At 36.8% G+C, this 19,266-nt stretch overlaps 1 protein-coding gene across 4 annotated transcripts in view; it reads left to right on the top strand.

The window, feature by feature from the left end:
* CENPP (centromere protein P) overlaps nt 1-19,266 on the top strand; it is a 222,945-nt gene that overhangs the window by 22,220 nt on the left and 181,459 nt on the right. For all 4 annotated transcript variants that reach the window (XM_077911155.1, XM_077911128.1, XM_077911137.1 and 1 more), the window contains one exon: nt 9,197-9,285. In XM_077911155.1, the coding sequence (XP_077767281.1) occupies nt 9,197-9,285 (89 nt within the window). The remainder of the gene's footprint in view (nt 1-9,196; nt 9,286-19,266) is intronic.

Genomic DNA, 19,266 nt, shown 5'->3' with positions numbered 1-19,266 from the left:
CTTGGGTCTCCAGGATCAGGCTGTGGGCTGAAGGCGGCACTATACTGCTGAGCCACCCAGGCTGCCTGAGAAATTTTTAATTAATATCTGGTCTTGGCACATCCTCAACTACCAGAACTATTAAAAATAGAGATTCTTGCGTGGCTCAGTTGTTTGAGCATCCAGCTCTTCATTTGAGCTCAGATCATGATCTCATAGTTCTGGGATTGGGCCCTGCATTAGGTTCCATGCTCAGCATTGAGTCTACTAGTCCCTCTCCCTCTGCTGTTGCCCACTGCAAGCTCTCTCTCTCTCCCTCTCAAAAAAAAAAAAAATCATAAATAAATAAAATAGGCTCCTTGAATAATGATAAAAATTTGAGAGACAATCAAGAGCTAGGGCAATATTGAACGATAAGTTTCATTTTCTGTGTAAGGCCAACCATACAAGACTGGGAGAAGCAGTTGTTTCATGTGATGCATAGAAACCAATGTAGAAAGTCAAGGAAAGGGGAACCTGGGTGGCTCAGTCAATTAAGCATCTGCCTTCAGCTCAGGTCTAGGTCTCAGGGCCTTGGGATTGAGCCCCATGTCGGGCTCCCTGCTCAGTGGGGAGTGTGCTTCTGTCTCCCTCTGCCCCTCCCCACTGCTCATTCTTTCTCTCTTTCTCAGATTAAAAAAAAAAAATGAAGAAACAAAGGAATTATATTCCAAACTAAGAAAAAGATAAAACTTTAGAAAAAACCTTGATCAAATGGAGATAATAATTTACAGAAAGGAGATTAAAGTAACAATCAGAATGATGCTCACTGCACTTGGGAGAAGAATGGGTGAACACAGTGAGAACTTCAAAGAGGGGAGAAAAAAAGCATTCAAAACAGAAATGACAATTGAATATAATAACTGCATTGAAAAATACAGTAGAGGGGTTCAACATCAGACTAAATTAAATAGATGAAAGGATCAGTGAACTTGAATACAGGGCAGAGGAACAGACCCAATCAGAGAAGCAAAAAGAAATAAGAAATAAAGGAAAGATAGCTTAAGGGTCTTATGGGACAAGATCAAGTGAACTGACATTGGCATTATAGGAATCTCAGAAGAAAGAAAAAGGGGCAGAAAATTTATGTGAAGAAATAATCAGCGGAAACTTCTCTAACTTTGAGAGAGAAACAGACCTCCAGACCCAGGAATCCCAAAAAGTTCCAAAGAAGATGAACTTAAAAAAGACCAAGGCACATTATTATTAAAATGTCAAAAGTTAAAAAAGGAGGGCATCTTAAAGCAACAAGAGAAAAGCAGTTTGTTAATAACAAGGGAACCCCCTCATTAGACTTTTAGCAGATTTTTCAGTGGAAATGTTTCAGGCCAGGAGGGAGTATCACAGTTTATTCAAAGTTCTGAAAAAGAAAAATTCCCAATCAGGAATACTTTCCCTTACAAAGTCATTCAGATTGAAGGAGAGAGAAAAGTTTTCCTGATAGACAAAACCTAGAGTTGACCACTGACCTTAATAAGAAATGTTAAAGGGACTACTTCATTAAGCTGAAAAGAAAGAGTCCTTATTAGTGCATGGAAACATGAAAGTATGAATCTCCTGGTAAAGGCAAATCTATAGTAAAAGTAGTGAGTTAATCACTTAACATATCTAGTGTGAAAGTTAAAAAAAAAAAAAAAGATGGAAATACATAATTAGTTAAGGGATACTCATGATAAAAAGATGTAAACTTATTTGGATAAGTAAAAATGTAGAGCTTTATTATGTGTTCAAACTTAAGTTGTTATCAACTTAGACTTATAAATACAAGTTATATGTAAGTAACCACAAACCATTAACCTGTAGTAGATATCCAAAAGATAATGGGAAAATGATCTAAGTGTGCCACTAAAGAAAGTCAAACCACAAGATAAGAGAGAAAGAGAAGAAGAAAGGAACTGAGAAACTGTAAAACAGCCAGAAAATAACAAAATGACGGTAAGTACTTACCTATTAATTACTTTAAATGTAGAGTGACTAAATTCTCTAATCAAAAAATGTAGAGTGGCTATATGAATTAAAAAAAAACAAGACCCATCTATACATTGCCTACAAGAGACTCACTTCAGTCCTAAGGGCAAACATACACTGAAAGTAAAGGGATAGATGGAAAAAGATATTCATGTATATGGAAACCAAAAGAAAGTTGGGATAGCTATACTTACATCAGACAAAATAGCTTTATTTTAAGATTCATAAGAAACAAAGAAGAGTGTTATATAACAACAAAGGGGTTAATAAACATGAGGATAAAACATTTGTAAATATTTGTGTACCCAAAATAGGAGCACCTAAATATATGGCAAATATTAACAGACCTAATGTGAGAAATGGACGGCAGTACAGTAATAGTAGCGGACCTTAATACCCCCCTTACATCAATGGGTAGATCATCTAGATAGAAAATCAGTAGGGAAACCTGGGCTTTAAATGACAGGTTAGACCATTTGGACTTAACATACACATACAGAACATTCCATTCACAAACAACAGAATACATTCTTCTCAAGTGCACATGGAACGTTCTCCAGGATAGATTAAATGTTCTGTCACAAAACAAGTCTCGACAGTTTAAGATGATTAGCAAGTATCTTTTCTGACCACAGTTGCAAGAACAAAACTGGAAACTTCACAAATGTGTGGAGATTAAACAGCATGCTATGAAAAAATTTATAGGTTAACTAAGTAAATGAGAAATAATAAAATACCTTGAGACAAGGGGAAATAAAAGTACAACATAGCAAAGTTATAGGATACAGCTAAAGAAATTCTAAGAGGGAAGTTCATAGCTATGAATTTATACTTCAAGAACAAAAATTTTTAGACAACCTACCTTAATACCTCAGTGGCCTAGAAAATAAGAACAAATGGAGCCCAAGTTGGAAGGAAATAATAAAGCTTAAAGCAGAAATAAATGAGTCTAAAAAGGCAGTAGAAAGGACAAATGAAACTAAGAGCAAGTTCTTTGAAAGATAAACAAAAATACGCAAACCTTTGGTTAGACTCACCACGTAAAAAGAGAACTCCATCAGAAGTGAAAGAGATGTTAAAGCTGAAACCACAAAAATAGAAAGGAAAATATGAAAATAATACAATGATATGCCAACAAATTGAACAATCTAAAAGAAATGGATCAATTCCCAGAAACCTATAACCCCCAAGACTGAGTTAAGAAGCAATAATCTGAAGAGACTGATTACTGGTAAGATTAAATCAGGAATTGAAAACCTTCCAACAAACAAAAGTTCAAGACCAGAAAGGTTTACTGGTGATTTCTACTAAATATTCAAAGAAAAATTAATATCAAACTTTCTCTAATAAAAGAAAAAAGAGGGAAGGCTCATGAATTCATTTTAGGAGCCCTGCATTACCCTGATACCAAAATCAGTCAAGGCCCACAAGAAAATAAAATTACATGCCAATATCTGCAATGAACCTAAATGCAGAAACCCTCAACAAAATATTAACAAACTGAATTCAACAGTATGTTAAAAGGATCATACATCTTGGTTAAGTGGGGTTAATTCCAAGGTGCAAAAATGATTTAATAATTGCAGTAATCAATGTGATATATCACATGAACAAAATGAAGAATAGAAATCACATGATCATCTCAATAGAGACAGAAAAGACATTTTACAAAAATCAAACATCCCTTTTTTATGTAAACTCCCAGGAAATTAGGTATAGAGGGAACATACCACAACATAATAAAGGCATATATTAGAAACCCACATCATAGTCAGTAGTGAAGAGATGAAAGCTTTTCCTCTGAGGTCAGAAACAGGACAGGGATGCTTACCCACGCCACTTTTATTCAATATAGTATTGGAAATCCTAGCCAGAGCAGTTAGGGAAGAAACAGGAGTAAAAGGAATTCACATTGGAAAGGAAGAAGTAAAATTGTCACTATTTGAAGATGACATGGTACTCTCTCTATATATAAATCTCTAAAAAATCCAGCAAGAAATTATTAGAACTAATAAATGAATTCAGTAAAATTATAAGATACAAAATCAATATACAAAAATCTGTTTCTGTACACTAATAATAACCTATGAGGAAGAAAAATTAAAAAACAATTGCATCAAAAAGATTGAAACATCTAGAGATACACATAACCAAGGAGATCAAAGACCTGAAAACTATTAAGACACTGATGAGAGAAATTAAGAAGACACAAATAAGTGGGAAGATAGTCTGTGCTCATGGATTGGGAGAATTAATATTTTTTAAATGTCCATGGTACTGAAAGGAATCTATGAATTCAAGTCCGATCTCTGTCAAAATTCCAGTGGGAGTTTTTGCAAAAATAGAAAACAGAATTCTAAAAATGGGTATGGAACCACAGAAGATCCCTAATAGCCAATGAAATCTTGTGAAAGAACAAACCTGGTAGCATGATGCTTCCTGATTTCAAGTTGTATTACAAAGCTGTAGTAATCAAAACAGTATGGTATTGACATGAAAAGATTAATAGAATTGAGAACCCAGAAGTAAACCCACACTTATGTGGTAAATTAATTTGATAGTCAAAAACATACAGTGGGGAAAGGACTGCTAAATGGTGTTCAGAAACCTGGACAGAGGGATCCCTGGGTGGCGCAGCAGTTTGGCGCCTGCCTTTGGCCCAGGGCACGATCCTGGAGACCCGGGATCGAATCCCACGTCGGGCTCCCGGTGCATGAGCCTGCTTCTCCCTCTGCCTGTGTCTCTGCCCCTCTCTCTCTCTCTCTCTCTGTGTGACTATCAAAAAAAAAAAAAAAAAGAGAAACCTGGTCAGACACATGTAAAAGAGTGAGACTGGAACACTGCCTTAGAACATAGACAAAATTGAACTCAAGATGGGTTAAAGGCTTGAATGTAAGATTGGAAACCATAAATATCCTAGGAGAAAACATAGGTGGTGAGCTCCTTGACGTACCCTGGTGTGGATTTTTTTGTTTGATACCAAAAGCCAAAACAACAAAAGCAAAAATCAACAAATAGGACATCAGACCAAAACATTTCCCTACAGCAAAGGAAACCATCAACAGAATGAAAAGTCAGCCTACCGAATGGGAGAAAATATTGCCAATTCATTTGTTGGGGTTGGGGTTCGGGTTGATACCCAAAATCTGTAAAGAACTACTATAACTCGGCATCTGGGTGTCTCAGTGGTTGAGCTTCTCTCTTTGACACAGGGCATGATCCCAGGGTCCTTGGATCGAGGCCCATGTCGGGCTTCCTGCAGGGAACCTGCTTCTCCCTCTGCCTGTTTCTTTGCCTCTCTCTCGGTCTCTCTCTCTCTCAAGAATAAATAAATAAAATCTTTAAAAAAAAAACCTCACATAACTCAATTACAGAATAACTAGTTTGTTTTAAAAATGAGCAGAGAAAAAGGAAAAAATTAAAAATAAATAAAAATGAGCAGAGAAAAAGAAAAAAAATAAATAAATAAAAATGAGCAGAGGACCTGAATAGACATTTTTCAAAGAAGACCTACAGATGGCCAAACAGATATGTGAAAACATGAAAAAGTCAAGGAATAGAAATCAGTACTACAATGAAATATCACCACATACCTATTAGGATGGCTATTATCAAGAAGACAAGAAATAAAAAGTAATGGCCAGGATGGAAAGGGAAGCCTTATGTACTGTTGGTGGGAATGTAAGTTCATGTGGTCAGTATGGAAAAGAGTATGGGGGTTCCTTCAGAGGTTAAAAATAGAACTACCACATGATCCAGCAGTTCCACTTCCAGGTATTTATCTGAAGGAAAAAAAAAAACACTAAAAAAGATATCTGTACTCTCATGCTCATTGCATTATTTACAGTAGCCAAGATATGGAAACAACCCAAGTATCCATACACAGATGAATGAGTAAAGAAAATGTGATACATATATTGGAATATTATTCATTTATTAAAAAAGAATGAGGGGTTCCTTGGTGTCTCAGTTAAGCGTCTACCTTCAGCTCAGGTCATGAATCCAAGATCACGAGATCCAGCCCCATGTTGGGCCCCCTGCTCAGCAGGGAGGCTGCTTCTCCCTTTCCCTTTGCTTGTCCCCTCCAAGCTTATGTGCACATATGTATGCATGTGCGCGCACACACGCTCTCTCAGATTAAAAAAAAAAATCTTGAAAAACAATAAAATCTTGCCGTTTGTGATAACCTAGATGGACTATAAGAGCATTGTGCTAAGTGAAATAAGTTAGGAAAAGACAAATACCATATGATCTCACTTATATGTAGAATCTAAGAAAGCCAAAAACATTAAAAAAATGACAAAGCTCAAAGATAAAGAGATCAGATTCATGGTTGCCAGAGGCCGGGTACTGGGGTTGTGTGCAATGTGGGTGAAGAGACTGAAAAGGTGCAAAATTTTAGCTTTAAATTAGTCATGGGGACCCATGGCAACTGTAGTTAATACTTAATTGCTTATTTCAAAATTGCTAAGTGGTTAAACCTTAAAACATCATTTAACAAAAAATTTGTGGTGTGCCTGGCTGGCTCAGTCAGTGGAGCATGAGACTGTTGGTCTTTGGGTTGTAAATTCAAGCCCCATGTTGGGTGTAGAGATTACTTAAAAATAAAATCTTACAAAAAAAATTGTAAGTATATATTGTGATGAATGTTAATTAGACTTTGGTGAACATTTTGCAATATATACATATACTGAGTCATTATGTTGTATACCTGAAATATGTTCTTTGTCAGTTATACATTAGTAAAAAATAATATAATCCCATATCACAGGCTCTAAGGAAAATGTACCTGATATATTGACATTCAAACCCAAATGAAAAAAAACATTGATGTCTGATGCAGTGTGCTAAATTTATTAGCAGTATATAAATTATGGAAAGTTAATAGGATCTTTTCCTGATGTCTGTACCCACAATTCTTAAGTTTTAGAGAAAAATGAGAACTATAGACTTAAGTTGACTGGCTTCTTTCACTTAAGGTGATTGATGTTTTCAGGGTTTGTTCATGTAGATATCATTACTTCATTCTTTTCATTTTGTGATTGAATAATATTCCATAGTGTGGATATATGACAATTTTGTTACTCATTTATAAGTTGATGGGCATTTGGGCTGTTTTCATCTTTTGGATATTAATGTTGCTGTAATCATTCATGTGTAAGTGTATAAGAAGGCATATATTTTCATTTGGCTGTATATCTAAGAATAGAATAGAATTACTGGGTCAAATGGAATGACCTGATGATGACTAATGATGTTAGGAATTATTTCAGTTGCTGTCTGCCCATTTGTACTTCTTTGAAGATATATCTATTTGAGGTCTTTTGCCCAGTTTTTAATTGGGTTGTCATTTTATTTTGAGTTGTAAGAGTGTCTATGGAATTTGTTTTTGATTAGATATGGTGGTAGATGCACACAGACAGCCAGTCTACCTAAACTGTAGCTGTTCCTAACAGTTTCCACTGTATCTTCAGGCAGCTGAAAAACTAAACAAAGATATCAGTTTCAATTTCTCTAGCCACTAAAAGTACAGAGACAAGTCAGAGAGTGCCCAGACAAATGGGAAGTGTCAAGAAGTGTCCACTGACTTTGTTCTTAGGAAACACTGAAAGTTGCTAGATCTATTCCCATGAACACATAGTAGCCCCAGACAAGAGTGCAAATGTGGTGCCAAGTGTTTTTAATCTTCATTTGGGAGTTATGCAAACATACTGTCATGAAACGAATTAATAAGGAAGTGAAGATAAGTTCATTTTGAAAGAATCCAGGAAATACAGGAACACACTCTATAAACCTGCTCTTACTATCAGATGAAAACATGTAAAGAAAATTGAATAGGAGGAAAGAGAGCCGAGAGAAAGAAAGAAGCAGCAGCTGATTATTGTGCTGAGAACTACTTTGGAAATAACCAGGAGGTGTATATAGAGGACAATCTTGAAAAATCACCTGCAAGAGCAATTGAAAAGAATCATCTGGAAGACCATGAAGAGTCAATATGATTTTTATGAAAACAGGAAAAGAAACAAGATAGGCAACTATAGAAGAAAAATTACTAACGGAGAAAACCTGAATTTATAGATAAAAATATTTTTTATTTCACAATCCCCAGTATTGAATATAGAATTGTTTCTGGGTTTTGTAATAGGCAGCCAGTCTTTTTTTTTTTTTTTTTTTTAAGATTTTTTAATTTATTCATGAGAGACACACAGAGAGAGAGAGACAGAAACAGAGACACAGGCAGAGGGAGAAGCAGGCTCCATGCAGGGAGCCTGACGTGGGACTCGATTCCTCCATCTCCAGGATCAGGCCCTGGGCTGAAGGCGGTGCTAAACTGCTGAGCCACCTGGGCTGGCAGCCACAGTCTTTGTGCTCATTCCTTGCTATCTTAAGATCAACACTTGAAGTCAAACTGCTGGTACAGAGAATATGCATATTTTAAAATATGCATTGTCAAACTGATTTTATAGGTAAAAATTTTATCTCCTTGGTTTAATTCACATTTGTCTTTTTCCTAGTGAGATTGAATATTTTTTTCCACGTAAGTTTTTACATTTGAGTTTTTATTTTTTATTTTTATTTTTTTTAAATTTTACTTATTTTTTTATGAGAGACAGAGGCAGACACAGGCAGAGGGAGAAGCAGGCTCCATGCAGGGAGCCCGATGTGGGACTCGATCCCAGGTCCCCAGGATCACACCCTGGGCTGAAGGCAGACGCTAAACCATTGAGCCACCCAGGGATCCCCTTCGTTTGAGTTTTTAATTCATGTATTTTACTTTAGTTCTTTTCAGTTTTCATTTCCCATTGTCATGTTTATGGTAAAAAATCTTCATTCGTTTATTTTTTCTTTTTTAGTTGTAAAGTCATTTATATATAAATATTGAGTTTTTTATGTGATTATATTTGCTTATGTTTTTTCTATTTGCTTAGAAAGTTCTTTATTCAGTAATCAGTTAAATGTCTGTATTTTCTGTTAATATTTATGGTCTTAGTGTTTACATTTAAGTAAGTCATTTGGAGTTCATTTTGGTTTTTGGTCTGGAGTAAAGATCTGATTTTATTTTTTTAACAAATAACCAATAATTTCCATGCCTTTTCTTGATTACCTTTCCTATTGCCTGATGGCATTTCATTTTGCATGTTTTAAAACTATTTTTGTCTTTATATTTAAATGTTTATTGCGTTCTGATATATAAACTTTTTTATTTTAGAATAAGGAGAGTTTGTCTTCTGTTATTACTGACCTCAACATAATAATGGAGCCCACCGAATATTCAGAATTAAGTGAATTTGTGTCTAGGTAAGATATTGTAAATTTTTATTTTTTTAGGGATTGTTTTCACTCTACAGTTTTAAGTTTACTCTTTCTTTTTTTGATAAGTAAATATCAAAATGTCTCTGAAAGTATAACATTATATTATAATGGCTTATATTTATTTCATATATATGGCTTATATATTAAGCCCATAGTCTCTATATCCTTTTTTCATTCAATGAAAATGTGTTACAGATTAACTGTGTGCTTGGCATTAAAATGTGAGGAAGAACAGATAAAATCTTTGATACATGTGGGGTTTATAGCCTATTGGTGAAGTTGTAAGGTAAATAATGGTAGAAATCTAAAATTGTGGCTGTGCTCAGTGCTGCTGAGAAGAGTTACATAATGTTATTGAAGCCTGCATCAGGAATCTGACTTTTGTGGAGAATACAGACAGCATCATTTCCTGAAAATTGAGCCAACATCTGAAAAATGTGTAGGTGTAAACTAACAAAGAGGTCCTCGACACAATAGTTGTGTGTAGGCACTGTGCAAGGAGGGAGCATGCTGTCAGTGAGCAACTGACAGGAGGTGAGAGTGACTGGAGCAGGGTGCCAGCTGGGGCGTGCTCTGACATGAGGCCTGCCAAGTACGTGAGGCCCTAGGAGATGGACCCCCAGAGTTTTCTGCCAGTGGGTAGAAGTTAAAGCCTTGCACTCGAGGAATGAGATTGCCTATGGAGAGAATAGAGAGAAATAGGGGACCGTGTGGAATTCTGACTGTACTGCTGAAGGAAGAGAGGGTCCAGTAGAGAAACTGGACTAGGAACAACCGTATGAGAGGTGGGAGGAAAACTAGGAATGTGGTGTTGACGACTGACAACTGGAGTGGCAGTTTTTCTTCCACATCTTTGAAGATACTCCTCCCGTGTCTTCTGGATTATATAGGTCATGACAAGAAGTCTGCTGTAATTGTTAATTTTGTCTTTTGGGACTTGAAACCTTTTAATGTTTTTCCACAGTTTGTGTTATTTTTAGGGTGTGTTAGTGTGAAAATTCTAAACCACAGCTTTTCAAATACTTCTTCTGTCCTGTTTTCTATTCTTCTGCAGTGCTCATTGCACATATATCAGGGCATTTGGTATATTGTCTCAGGGTTTGAATGCTTTGTTCTATTTCTTTTACTCTTTCTTTTTTCTTTGCATTTATTTCAGTTTGGATAATTTCTATTACTCTATCTTTGAGTTCACAGATTCTTTCCTTAGCTGAAGTCCCACCTGCCAGTGAGCCCATTGAAAGAATTCTTCACCTCTAATATCATGTTTTTAAAGATTTATTTATTTTTCATGAGAGACACAGAGAGAGGCAGAGACAGAGGCAGAGGGAGAAGCAGGCTTCTTCTGAGCCCAGTGTGGAACTGGATCCCTGAGCTTCAGGATCATGCCCTGAACCTAAGGCAGACAGACACTCAACCTCTGAGCCACCCAGGCATCCCACTGAGCCACCCAGGCGTCCCTAATGTTATGTTTTTATTTCTAGGATTTTCATTTAATTTTTTTTTTTTTTAAGATTTTATTTTATTTATTCATGAGAGACAGAGGCAGAGAAACACAGGCAGAGGGAGAAACAGGCTTCCTACAGGGAGCCCGATGTGGGACTCGATCCCAGGTCTCTGAGATCATACCCTGGGCTGAAGGCAGACGCTCAGCCGCTGAGCTATCCAGGTGTCCCTCATTTAATTTTTAATTTCTCTCTCTCTACTGAAATTCCCCACTTGTTGATGCATTTGTACTTTTCCACTAGGTCTTTTAACATATTGATCATAGCTATTTTTTCTTTAGTGTTTCATTTTGGAAGTTTTCATATCTATGTAAAAATAATAGTATAAGTAACCTGTAGCTGCACACCTTCAACAATTATCAATATCTTACCAATCTTATTTCATATCTTGGCACACACATTTTTAAAGTTTTAATTTTGAAATAATTATAGATTCACAAGAAGTTATTAAACATTTTTTTCAAGGAGATTCTACATATCCTTCATCGAGCCTCTGACAATGGTTATGTCTCATGTCATTAAAGTATATCCACACGTCCAGAAAATTGACATTAAAAAAAAAAAAAAAAGAAAATTGACATTAGTAAAACCCATAGAGCTTTTTCAGGTTTTACTATTTTTATAAACACTTATGTATGTGTGTTCTATGCAATTTTATCACTTCTGTAGCTTTGTAAGTCTACCACCACATTCAAGATACAATACTGTTTCATATATCTTTGTACTAGATCCTTTTCCCTCCCTCATTTTTAAAATTATGGTAAAATACATATAACTACCTTCTAACTATTTTTAAGGGTACAGTTCAGTAGTGTTAAATACATTCAGGATTTTTTTTTTTTTTTAAGATTTTATTTATCTAAGAGAGCACAAGTGGGGAGAGAGAGAAGTGCTGAGCAGGAAGCCTGATGCAGCACTCGATCCCAGGATCCTCTGGGATCATGACCTGAAGGTAGACGATGAACCACCCAGGCACCCCCAGAATGTATTTAACTGTGTGTGCACCATGATCTATCTTCATAACCCTTTCATCTTGTAAAACTGAAACTCAATATGCATCAGTCACTTCCCATCTTCCTCTCCACTCAGCCCCTGACACCTTCCATTCTTATTTTTGTCTTTTTGACTTCTGATCAAGGTTATTTTAATATCCCTGTCTGATAGTGCCAATGTCTGGGTCATCTTTGAACCTGATTCTGCTGAATCTGGGTTGTTTTTTTTTTTTTTTTTTCCTGAATTTTTGTATGTTATGATTTTTCTTTTCTTTTCTTTTTTTTCTTTTTTCTTTTCTTTTCTTTTCTTTTCTTTTCTTTTTTCTTTTCTTTCTTTCTTTCTTTCTTTCTTTCTTTCTTTCTTTCTTTCTTTCTTTCTTTCTTTCTTTCTTTCTTTCTTTCTTTCTTTAGATTTTATTTACTTTTTCATGAGAGACACACAGAGAGAGAGGCAGAGACATAGAGGAAGAAGCAGGTGGGACTTGATTCTGGAACTCTGGGATCATCACCTGAGCTGAAGGCAGATGCTCAACCACTGAGCCACCCAGGCATCCCTCTTTCTTTTTTTTTAATTGTATAATGGACATTATCTGTGGAAAACAGAGACTGAAGCAAATAGTGTTTATGTTGAGAAGTGGACACATTTCTTTTATCATGCTGTTAGTGTGAGGTTAATCAAAGGTTTTCAGCAGTTGAGCTGTGTTTGGGATTTTGATTGTTTTCCTTGTCTTCAGGCTCCATATCACCACAGGTTTCAAATTCTTCCAGCTGTGGATGCAAATTCAAGTTCAGTTCTTCCTTATGCTTAGAATGGGGTTTTGGGAGCTGGAGGGTTCTCCTCGGTGTTCCAGGAGCTTTCTGCCTTTTTTTTTTTTTTTTTAAGATTTTATTTATTCATTCATTTATTTATTCAGACAGAGAGAGAGAGAGAGAGAGAGGCAGAGACACAGGCAAAGGGAGAAGCAGGTTCCATGCAGGGAGCCCAATGTGGGTCTTGATCCTGGGTCCCCAGGATCACACCCTGGGCTGAAGTTGGCGCTAAATCGCTGAGCCACCTGGGCTGCCCTCTTTCTGCCTTTCTTATGGGAACGTCTCTCCACACACTGGACGTTCCCCCAGTAGCAGTTGTAGATGCTTATTACTCGTGCCATGCTCACGGTAGGAATAATGGGACTTCTGTATTTTCATGATCCACTGCCACTCTGGGCTCCTCAGTGTTCCTGCTTCTCCTCCCAGTGTCGCCAAAGCCAGCCTGCATCTGGGCTTGGTCTTGGGCAGGAGAGAGTTCCTTGTCCCTCTCCTCGTGGGTAGCAGATGGATGCTTGGTATTAGTGTGGGACCCTGGGCCCAGTGGGTCTCTGGGCCCTCCCAGGGAACAGGTGGTCTCTGCCACTGCCCCTCTTCCTGAAGCAGTGGATCTTTGTCTTGGTAACAGGAGTGTTTTCTGTCCTTCTACCAAAGTCGGATGGGTTTGACTTGTGCTCCTCCCTTGGAAGCAAGGGATTTTTTTCTTCATTGCTTTGCTGCCTCTTTTTTAGTGGTTCAGGGATTTTGGTACCCATAAGAGAAGAGTTCTAGCCTCATTTGGTTCCCTAGCAGTGACTGATCACCTCTTCATTTCTGTGCCATGGACAGGACCCTGGTTTCTCTGGTGGTGTCCCTTTGTGCCTGGGGTTCCTATCTATTCCAAAAAGACATGCTATCTCATACATGTCCCTAAGGTTTGCTGAAATAGAAGCTAATTTCTTGCTACCTGTTTGTATGGGGGGGCTTCTATCCTCCCCTAAGTTTAGCCAAGAGTGAACAATTTGTGTCATGTCTTTCCTTTGAGGGAGAAAATTTTTATTTACTTGGTTGCTTTGTGACTTTGGGTCTCTAATGGACTCAAGAAAGGGTATGGTTTTATGGAATATTCAGATTGGCTTGATATTATGTGCTGATGGTCTTCTCTGAGGCTTTTTATATCCTAAGTAGAAGCGGAGCTCTTTATTGATTTTTTTTTTCCCTAATTCTCATTCCAGAATTTGGGACACACTATTCATCTTCTGCATCTGTTTTACCCTTTACACTTTCTATTTCTTTGTATCTTTGTATTTATTCATGATTGTTCAGATCTGTATTTCAGTTCAGAAATTATTTCTTTATGTTCTGACTAATTTGCTTTTTAACTCCCATCCACTGAATTTTCATTTTCATGGGCAGTTCTTGTCATTTGTAAAAGTTGTGTCTTTTAAAAATATTCCTGTTTTTTTTAAATACATTTTTAACAGTTTTTCCTATAATTATTCTAGATTATCTCCTTACATATATATTCCAGTAAAGCACAATTATTTATTCAAATTATGTCTCCTCTGCTATTCAGCCCATCTGTTGGTCTTTCATCTCACTGTCAGGACTGGTCATTTCTCAGTTATTTTTTTATAATTTACCTTCTCTCTCTTTTCAAAAATATTTAGGGACGCCTGGGTAGCTCAGTGGTTAAGCATCTGCCTTTGGCTCAGGGCGTGATCCTGAGGTCCTGGGATCGAGTCCCACATTGGGGCCCCGCAGGGGTCTGCTTCTCTCTCTGCCTATGTTTCTGCCTCTCTCTCTCTGTGTCTTTCATGATAAATAAAATCTCTCTATATATGTTCTGATGATTGTTGGTCTGTTCTTCGTCTGTGTAGTTTTTATCTTTTCTGAATGGAATTACATGGTGTGTAAACTTTAAGACTGGCTTATTTCACTCAAGGTAATACCTTTGAGATTCATCCGTGTTTTTGCATGTACCAATAGGTTTTTCCTTTTTATTGCTCAATAGTAGTGTATTGTATGAGAATTCCACAGCTTATCCATTTACCCTTTGAGGGACATTGGGTTGTTTCCCGTTTTTTGTTATTATGAATAGAAATGCTGTAAACATTTGTGCATAGCGCTTTGTGTGAATGTGAGTTTTCAGTTCTCTTAGGCAAGTATAGGCAAACTGGTTCACAGACCAGCTGCCTAATTTTTTAGAAGTTTTATTGGAATACAGTCATGCCCATTTCTTTGTGTATTGTCTATAGTCACTTTGATGGTACAGTGGCAGAGTGAGATAATTATGACAGAGACCATGTAGCCAGCATGCCTGAAATATTTACTCTCTGACCTATTAGAGAACATTTATGGACTTATATCAGATGAATACCTGGAAGTTGGATTCTTGGGTCATATGTAGGTGTACATTTTAAGTACATTAAGAAATGGCCAAGGGGGATCCCTGGGTGGCGCAGCGGTTTGGCACCTGCCTTTGGCCCAGGGCGCGATCCTGGAGACCCGGGATCGAATCCCACATCGGGCTCCCGGTGCATGGAGCCTGCTTCTCCCTCTGCCTATGTCTCTGCCTCTCTCTCTCTCTCTCTCTCTCTCTCTCTCTCTCTGTGACTATCATAAATAATAAATTTTAAAAAAAGAAAAAAAGAAATGGCCAAGATGGTTTTCCAAAGGCTTGTGCCATTTTACATTCTTACCAGCAGTGTATGAGAGCTCTGCATGCTCTTCCAGCACATGGTATTTGTGTGTGCCTGAATCAAGCCATACTAGTGGGAGGGTAGTATATCTCATTTTCCTAATAGTGTGAGCATCTTTACATGTGCTCAGTTGCCATCTGTTTCTCCTTAGGAAGTTCTTATTTAGTCTTCCACTCAGGGCTTCATTGGGTTTTTGGATTTCTTACTATTGTTTTGAGAGTTCTTTATATATTCTCCATACAAGTCCTTTGTCATATATGTGATTTTCAGATATTTTCTCCCATTCTGTAGCTTATCTTTTGTTTTGTTTTAAAAGATTTTTTTTTTAAAGTAAAATTTGATTTATTCTTGACACACAGAGAGAGAGGCAGAGACACAGGCAGAGGGAGAAGCAGGCTCTCCTCAGGGAGCCTGATGTGAGACTTGATCCCAGGACCTCAGGATCATGACCTGAGCCAAAGGCAGATGCTCAACCACTGAGCCACCCAGGTGTCCCTGTTTTAAAAGATTTATTTAATTATTTTAGAAAGAGAGCATGAGCAGGAGGAGGGACAGAGGGAGAGAGAATCTCAAGCACACTCTCCACTGAGCATGGAGCCTGATGTGGGTCTCAATCCCAGGACCCTGAGATCGTTACCTGAGCCTAAATCAAGAGTCATACACTTAACCCACTGAGCCACCCAGGGACCCCTGTCCTTTCATTTTCTTAACATTATCCTTCGAAGAGCAAAATATTTTTATTTTAAAAAGATTTTATATACTTTTGGTATGTCTGTCACTTTACGTAACCTCAGGTCATAAAAATTCTTACATTTAAAAAAATATACTTTTATGTTTAGATCTATGATTCATTTACATTTAATATAATCGTTGAAATATTTTGATTGAGGTCTACCCAGTTAGTAGTGATATTCTGTTGTGTTGTTTTGTTCTGCTGTTTTCCTTTCATATGTTTTCTGGATAATTTGAATATTTTTATTAGTTTTTTTTTTTTTTTTTTTTTTTTTAAGTAAACTCTACCCCCAGCATGGGGCTTGAAGTCATGACCCCAACATCAAAACTCACATACTGTATTGACTGAATCAGCCAGGCATTCTTATTTGAATTTTTTTTTTTAAGATTTTATTCATTTTTGAGAGAGAGAGAGAGAGAGAGAGGCAATGGCAGAGAGAGAAGCAGGCTCCAACAGAGCAGGGATCCTGATGGGGGACTTGATTGATCCCATAACCCCAAGATCATGACCTGAGCCAAAGGCAGATGCTTAACCCACTAGGCCACCCAGGCACCGCTTTTTTTAAAAGATTTTATTTACTTGAAGGTGTTTGCACAAATGGGGGGAGGGGCAAAGGTAGAGGGAGAAGTAGACTTCCTGCTGAGCAGAGAATCTAACACTGGGTTGGATCCCAGGACCCTGGGATCATGACCTGAGCTGAAGGCAGATCTTTATTGACTGAGCCACCTAGACACCTGTGATTGATTATTTTTTAATATTTTATAGTAATTTGTTTTTTTGCTATATTTTTTACATGTTACTTAAATATATATATTTCTTCTTCTGGGTCTCTGAATACATGAATATAAAACCTCTGGCTTGTCTCACATGTCTCTGAGGCTCTGTTCTTTTTTTTTCAATCTTTTCCTTCTGTGTTACTCAGATTGGCTGGTTTCTGTGTGCTTACCACCACAATGAGGATATTGAACAGTTCCATCAGCACAGATCCTGCTGTGATCATCACTAGGATTTTGCCTTAAAAATGTCAAATAAATGAAATTTCATAGAGACTAGTCTCTTAGCATAAAGTAAATGAATTGAGATTCATCCATCTTTTCATTTCTGAGTAGTATTTCATATACTGATACTAGCATGTTTATCCATTCACTCATTGGAGGACATTTGGGCTATTTCCAGTTCTCAATGATTATAAATAGAACTGTAAATATTCATTAGAGGTGTTTGTATGATGTAAGTTTTTCTCTTGGGTAAAAACCAGAAGTGGGATTGCTGGGTTATGTGATTGCCATGTTTAAATTTATGATAAACTGGCACATTGTTTACCAAAGTGACCATACCATATTGCATTCCCACCAGCAAGATCTGAGAGTGAATATTAATATTTTAGTGAATAATTCTGTATTCTTCTGATTTTAGATCTACTTAAACTTTAGAATCTTTATTCTACATTTCTCTTTATGTTTTGCATTATCCTTAAGAAAAAGACATTTGGCATTATTTTACTCTTCTGACTATTCTAGTTCAAATTGAAATGTGTCACTGCCAAAATTCTGTGAAAGAAATCCATGACATCTGTTTAACATTTAGTGAAGTTTGGACTATGCTTGGGAAAAATAGATAAATTACAATCACTCTTTAAACTGTAAGAGCCAACACATACACAGTGTCTTTTGATAATGGAAAACTGTGTGCTGTAATAGTTTGTCCTTCATGGAGATGCAAATGGAGGTGAAGGGACTGCGACTCAGTACACTTTTAAATGAAGTTCTGTGTTTAATCAATGTAATAGGTCAGGCTCTCTGACTGTCTAGTGTCTGTAGTGTGTGTGTGTGTGTGTGTGTGTGTGTGTTTAAACTTGGAGTGTTGGTATTTTTAAGTTTTTTTTCCTTGGCTACCTTCCTCATTCAGAGCTTATTTTTGCTTCCTTACCTGATGGAGATTAAAATATGTCACTTTGGCCTGTAAGCTGTAATGATGCAGCTGCTGCTTTTTATGGTCCTATATTCTTTGGAAAGTAATTTGTTCTCTCACATGTTAAAAAGGTATTAGTACCAGAGTAAAACTGAACACTTAATCTCCAGTTTTCCTGTCCAATAGATGCTTACGGAGCTGTGTATTAATGCACCTACTTTTTGTTTTCTTCATTTTCCTTGTCTGTTTTTTTTTTTTTTTTTTTTTTTTTTTTTGTTATTCCTCAGTTCCGGTTTCCTGATTTCTTTTGGATTATTTAAATATTATTTTACAATTGCATTTTAATTTTATTGACTGACTTTGGCCATATGTGGGTTTTTGTCTGTTCTATTGGCTGCCTCAGGATTTTGCAGCATGTATACCCTAACTCTCAGTGGTCTGGTTAGATTGAGTACAATCTGGAAGCTTTCAGCCACATACATCCCTTTCTCCCTTTCATCCATGCTAACTGTTGTGGTTTTCATAGGAATTATGTTCACACATACATGTTGAAAACCCATCACTAGTGCTTTCTCACTTTTGATCATCATAAATAATTTTAAAAACTTAAGAGAAGACTAATAGTTTTGTTGTATTTTCCCAGATTTTTACTGTTTCTTCTGCTATTCCTGATGGAGCCTTTTTAGAACACATTGCATTTATCATGGCTCTTTTCTCCTATATACTTAGTGTACATTTCTAAGAATAGTGATACTCCCTTACATTCACAGCACAGTAATTGACTTCGTAAATTGACATTGATCCAATACTTTCTTCTAATTTGCCATCTCTATTCCCATTTGTTAGTTGATCTGATGATGTCATATTTTGCATTTTCTTTTCCCCTGTTACATGATCCAATCTAGTGTCAAGTATTGCATTTAATTGTCATGACTTTATAGATTTCTTTAATTTGGAGCAACTCCAGAGCCTTACTTTGTTTCATTATTTTTGCCATCTTTGCAAAATACAGTTCTTCTATCTTTCCTATCCCAAATTAAAATGTTGCTTATTTTGTCTTTGACTTTTTTTCACAATCAGTTGCTGTTATGTGTTTTCAAGCAAAATACTATACAGCTAATATTTTGTACTTCTTAGTTCTCTGCCCTTGTAGGTGGCAGTAATTTTCATTGAGTCATACCGTTGCTTGATTCTCCACTGTATCATCAGTGGTTTGGGTTTTTTTGTTTTGTTTTGTTTTTTTTTCCCTCTCTTGTAATAATAGGCAGTCTGTGGGCAAACACTTATGACCATGCAGATTCTACTCTTCATTGAAATTTCTACCTAGATTTAGCCCCTAG

The sequence above is a fragment of the Canis aureus genome, chromosome 1 (genome assembly GCF_053574225.1).
Source record: "Canis aureus isolate CA01 chromosome 1, VMU_Caureus_v.1.0, whole genome shotgun sequence".
NCBI lineage: Eukaryota > Metazoa > Chordata > Mammalia > Carnivora > Canidae > Canis > Canis aureus.
This window is presented reverse-complemented; position numbering and strand designations above follow the sequence as displayed.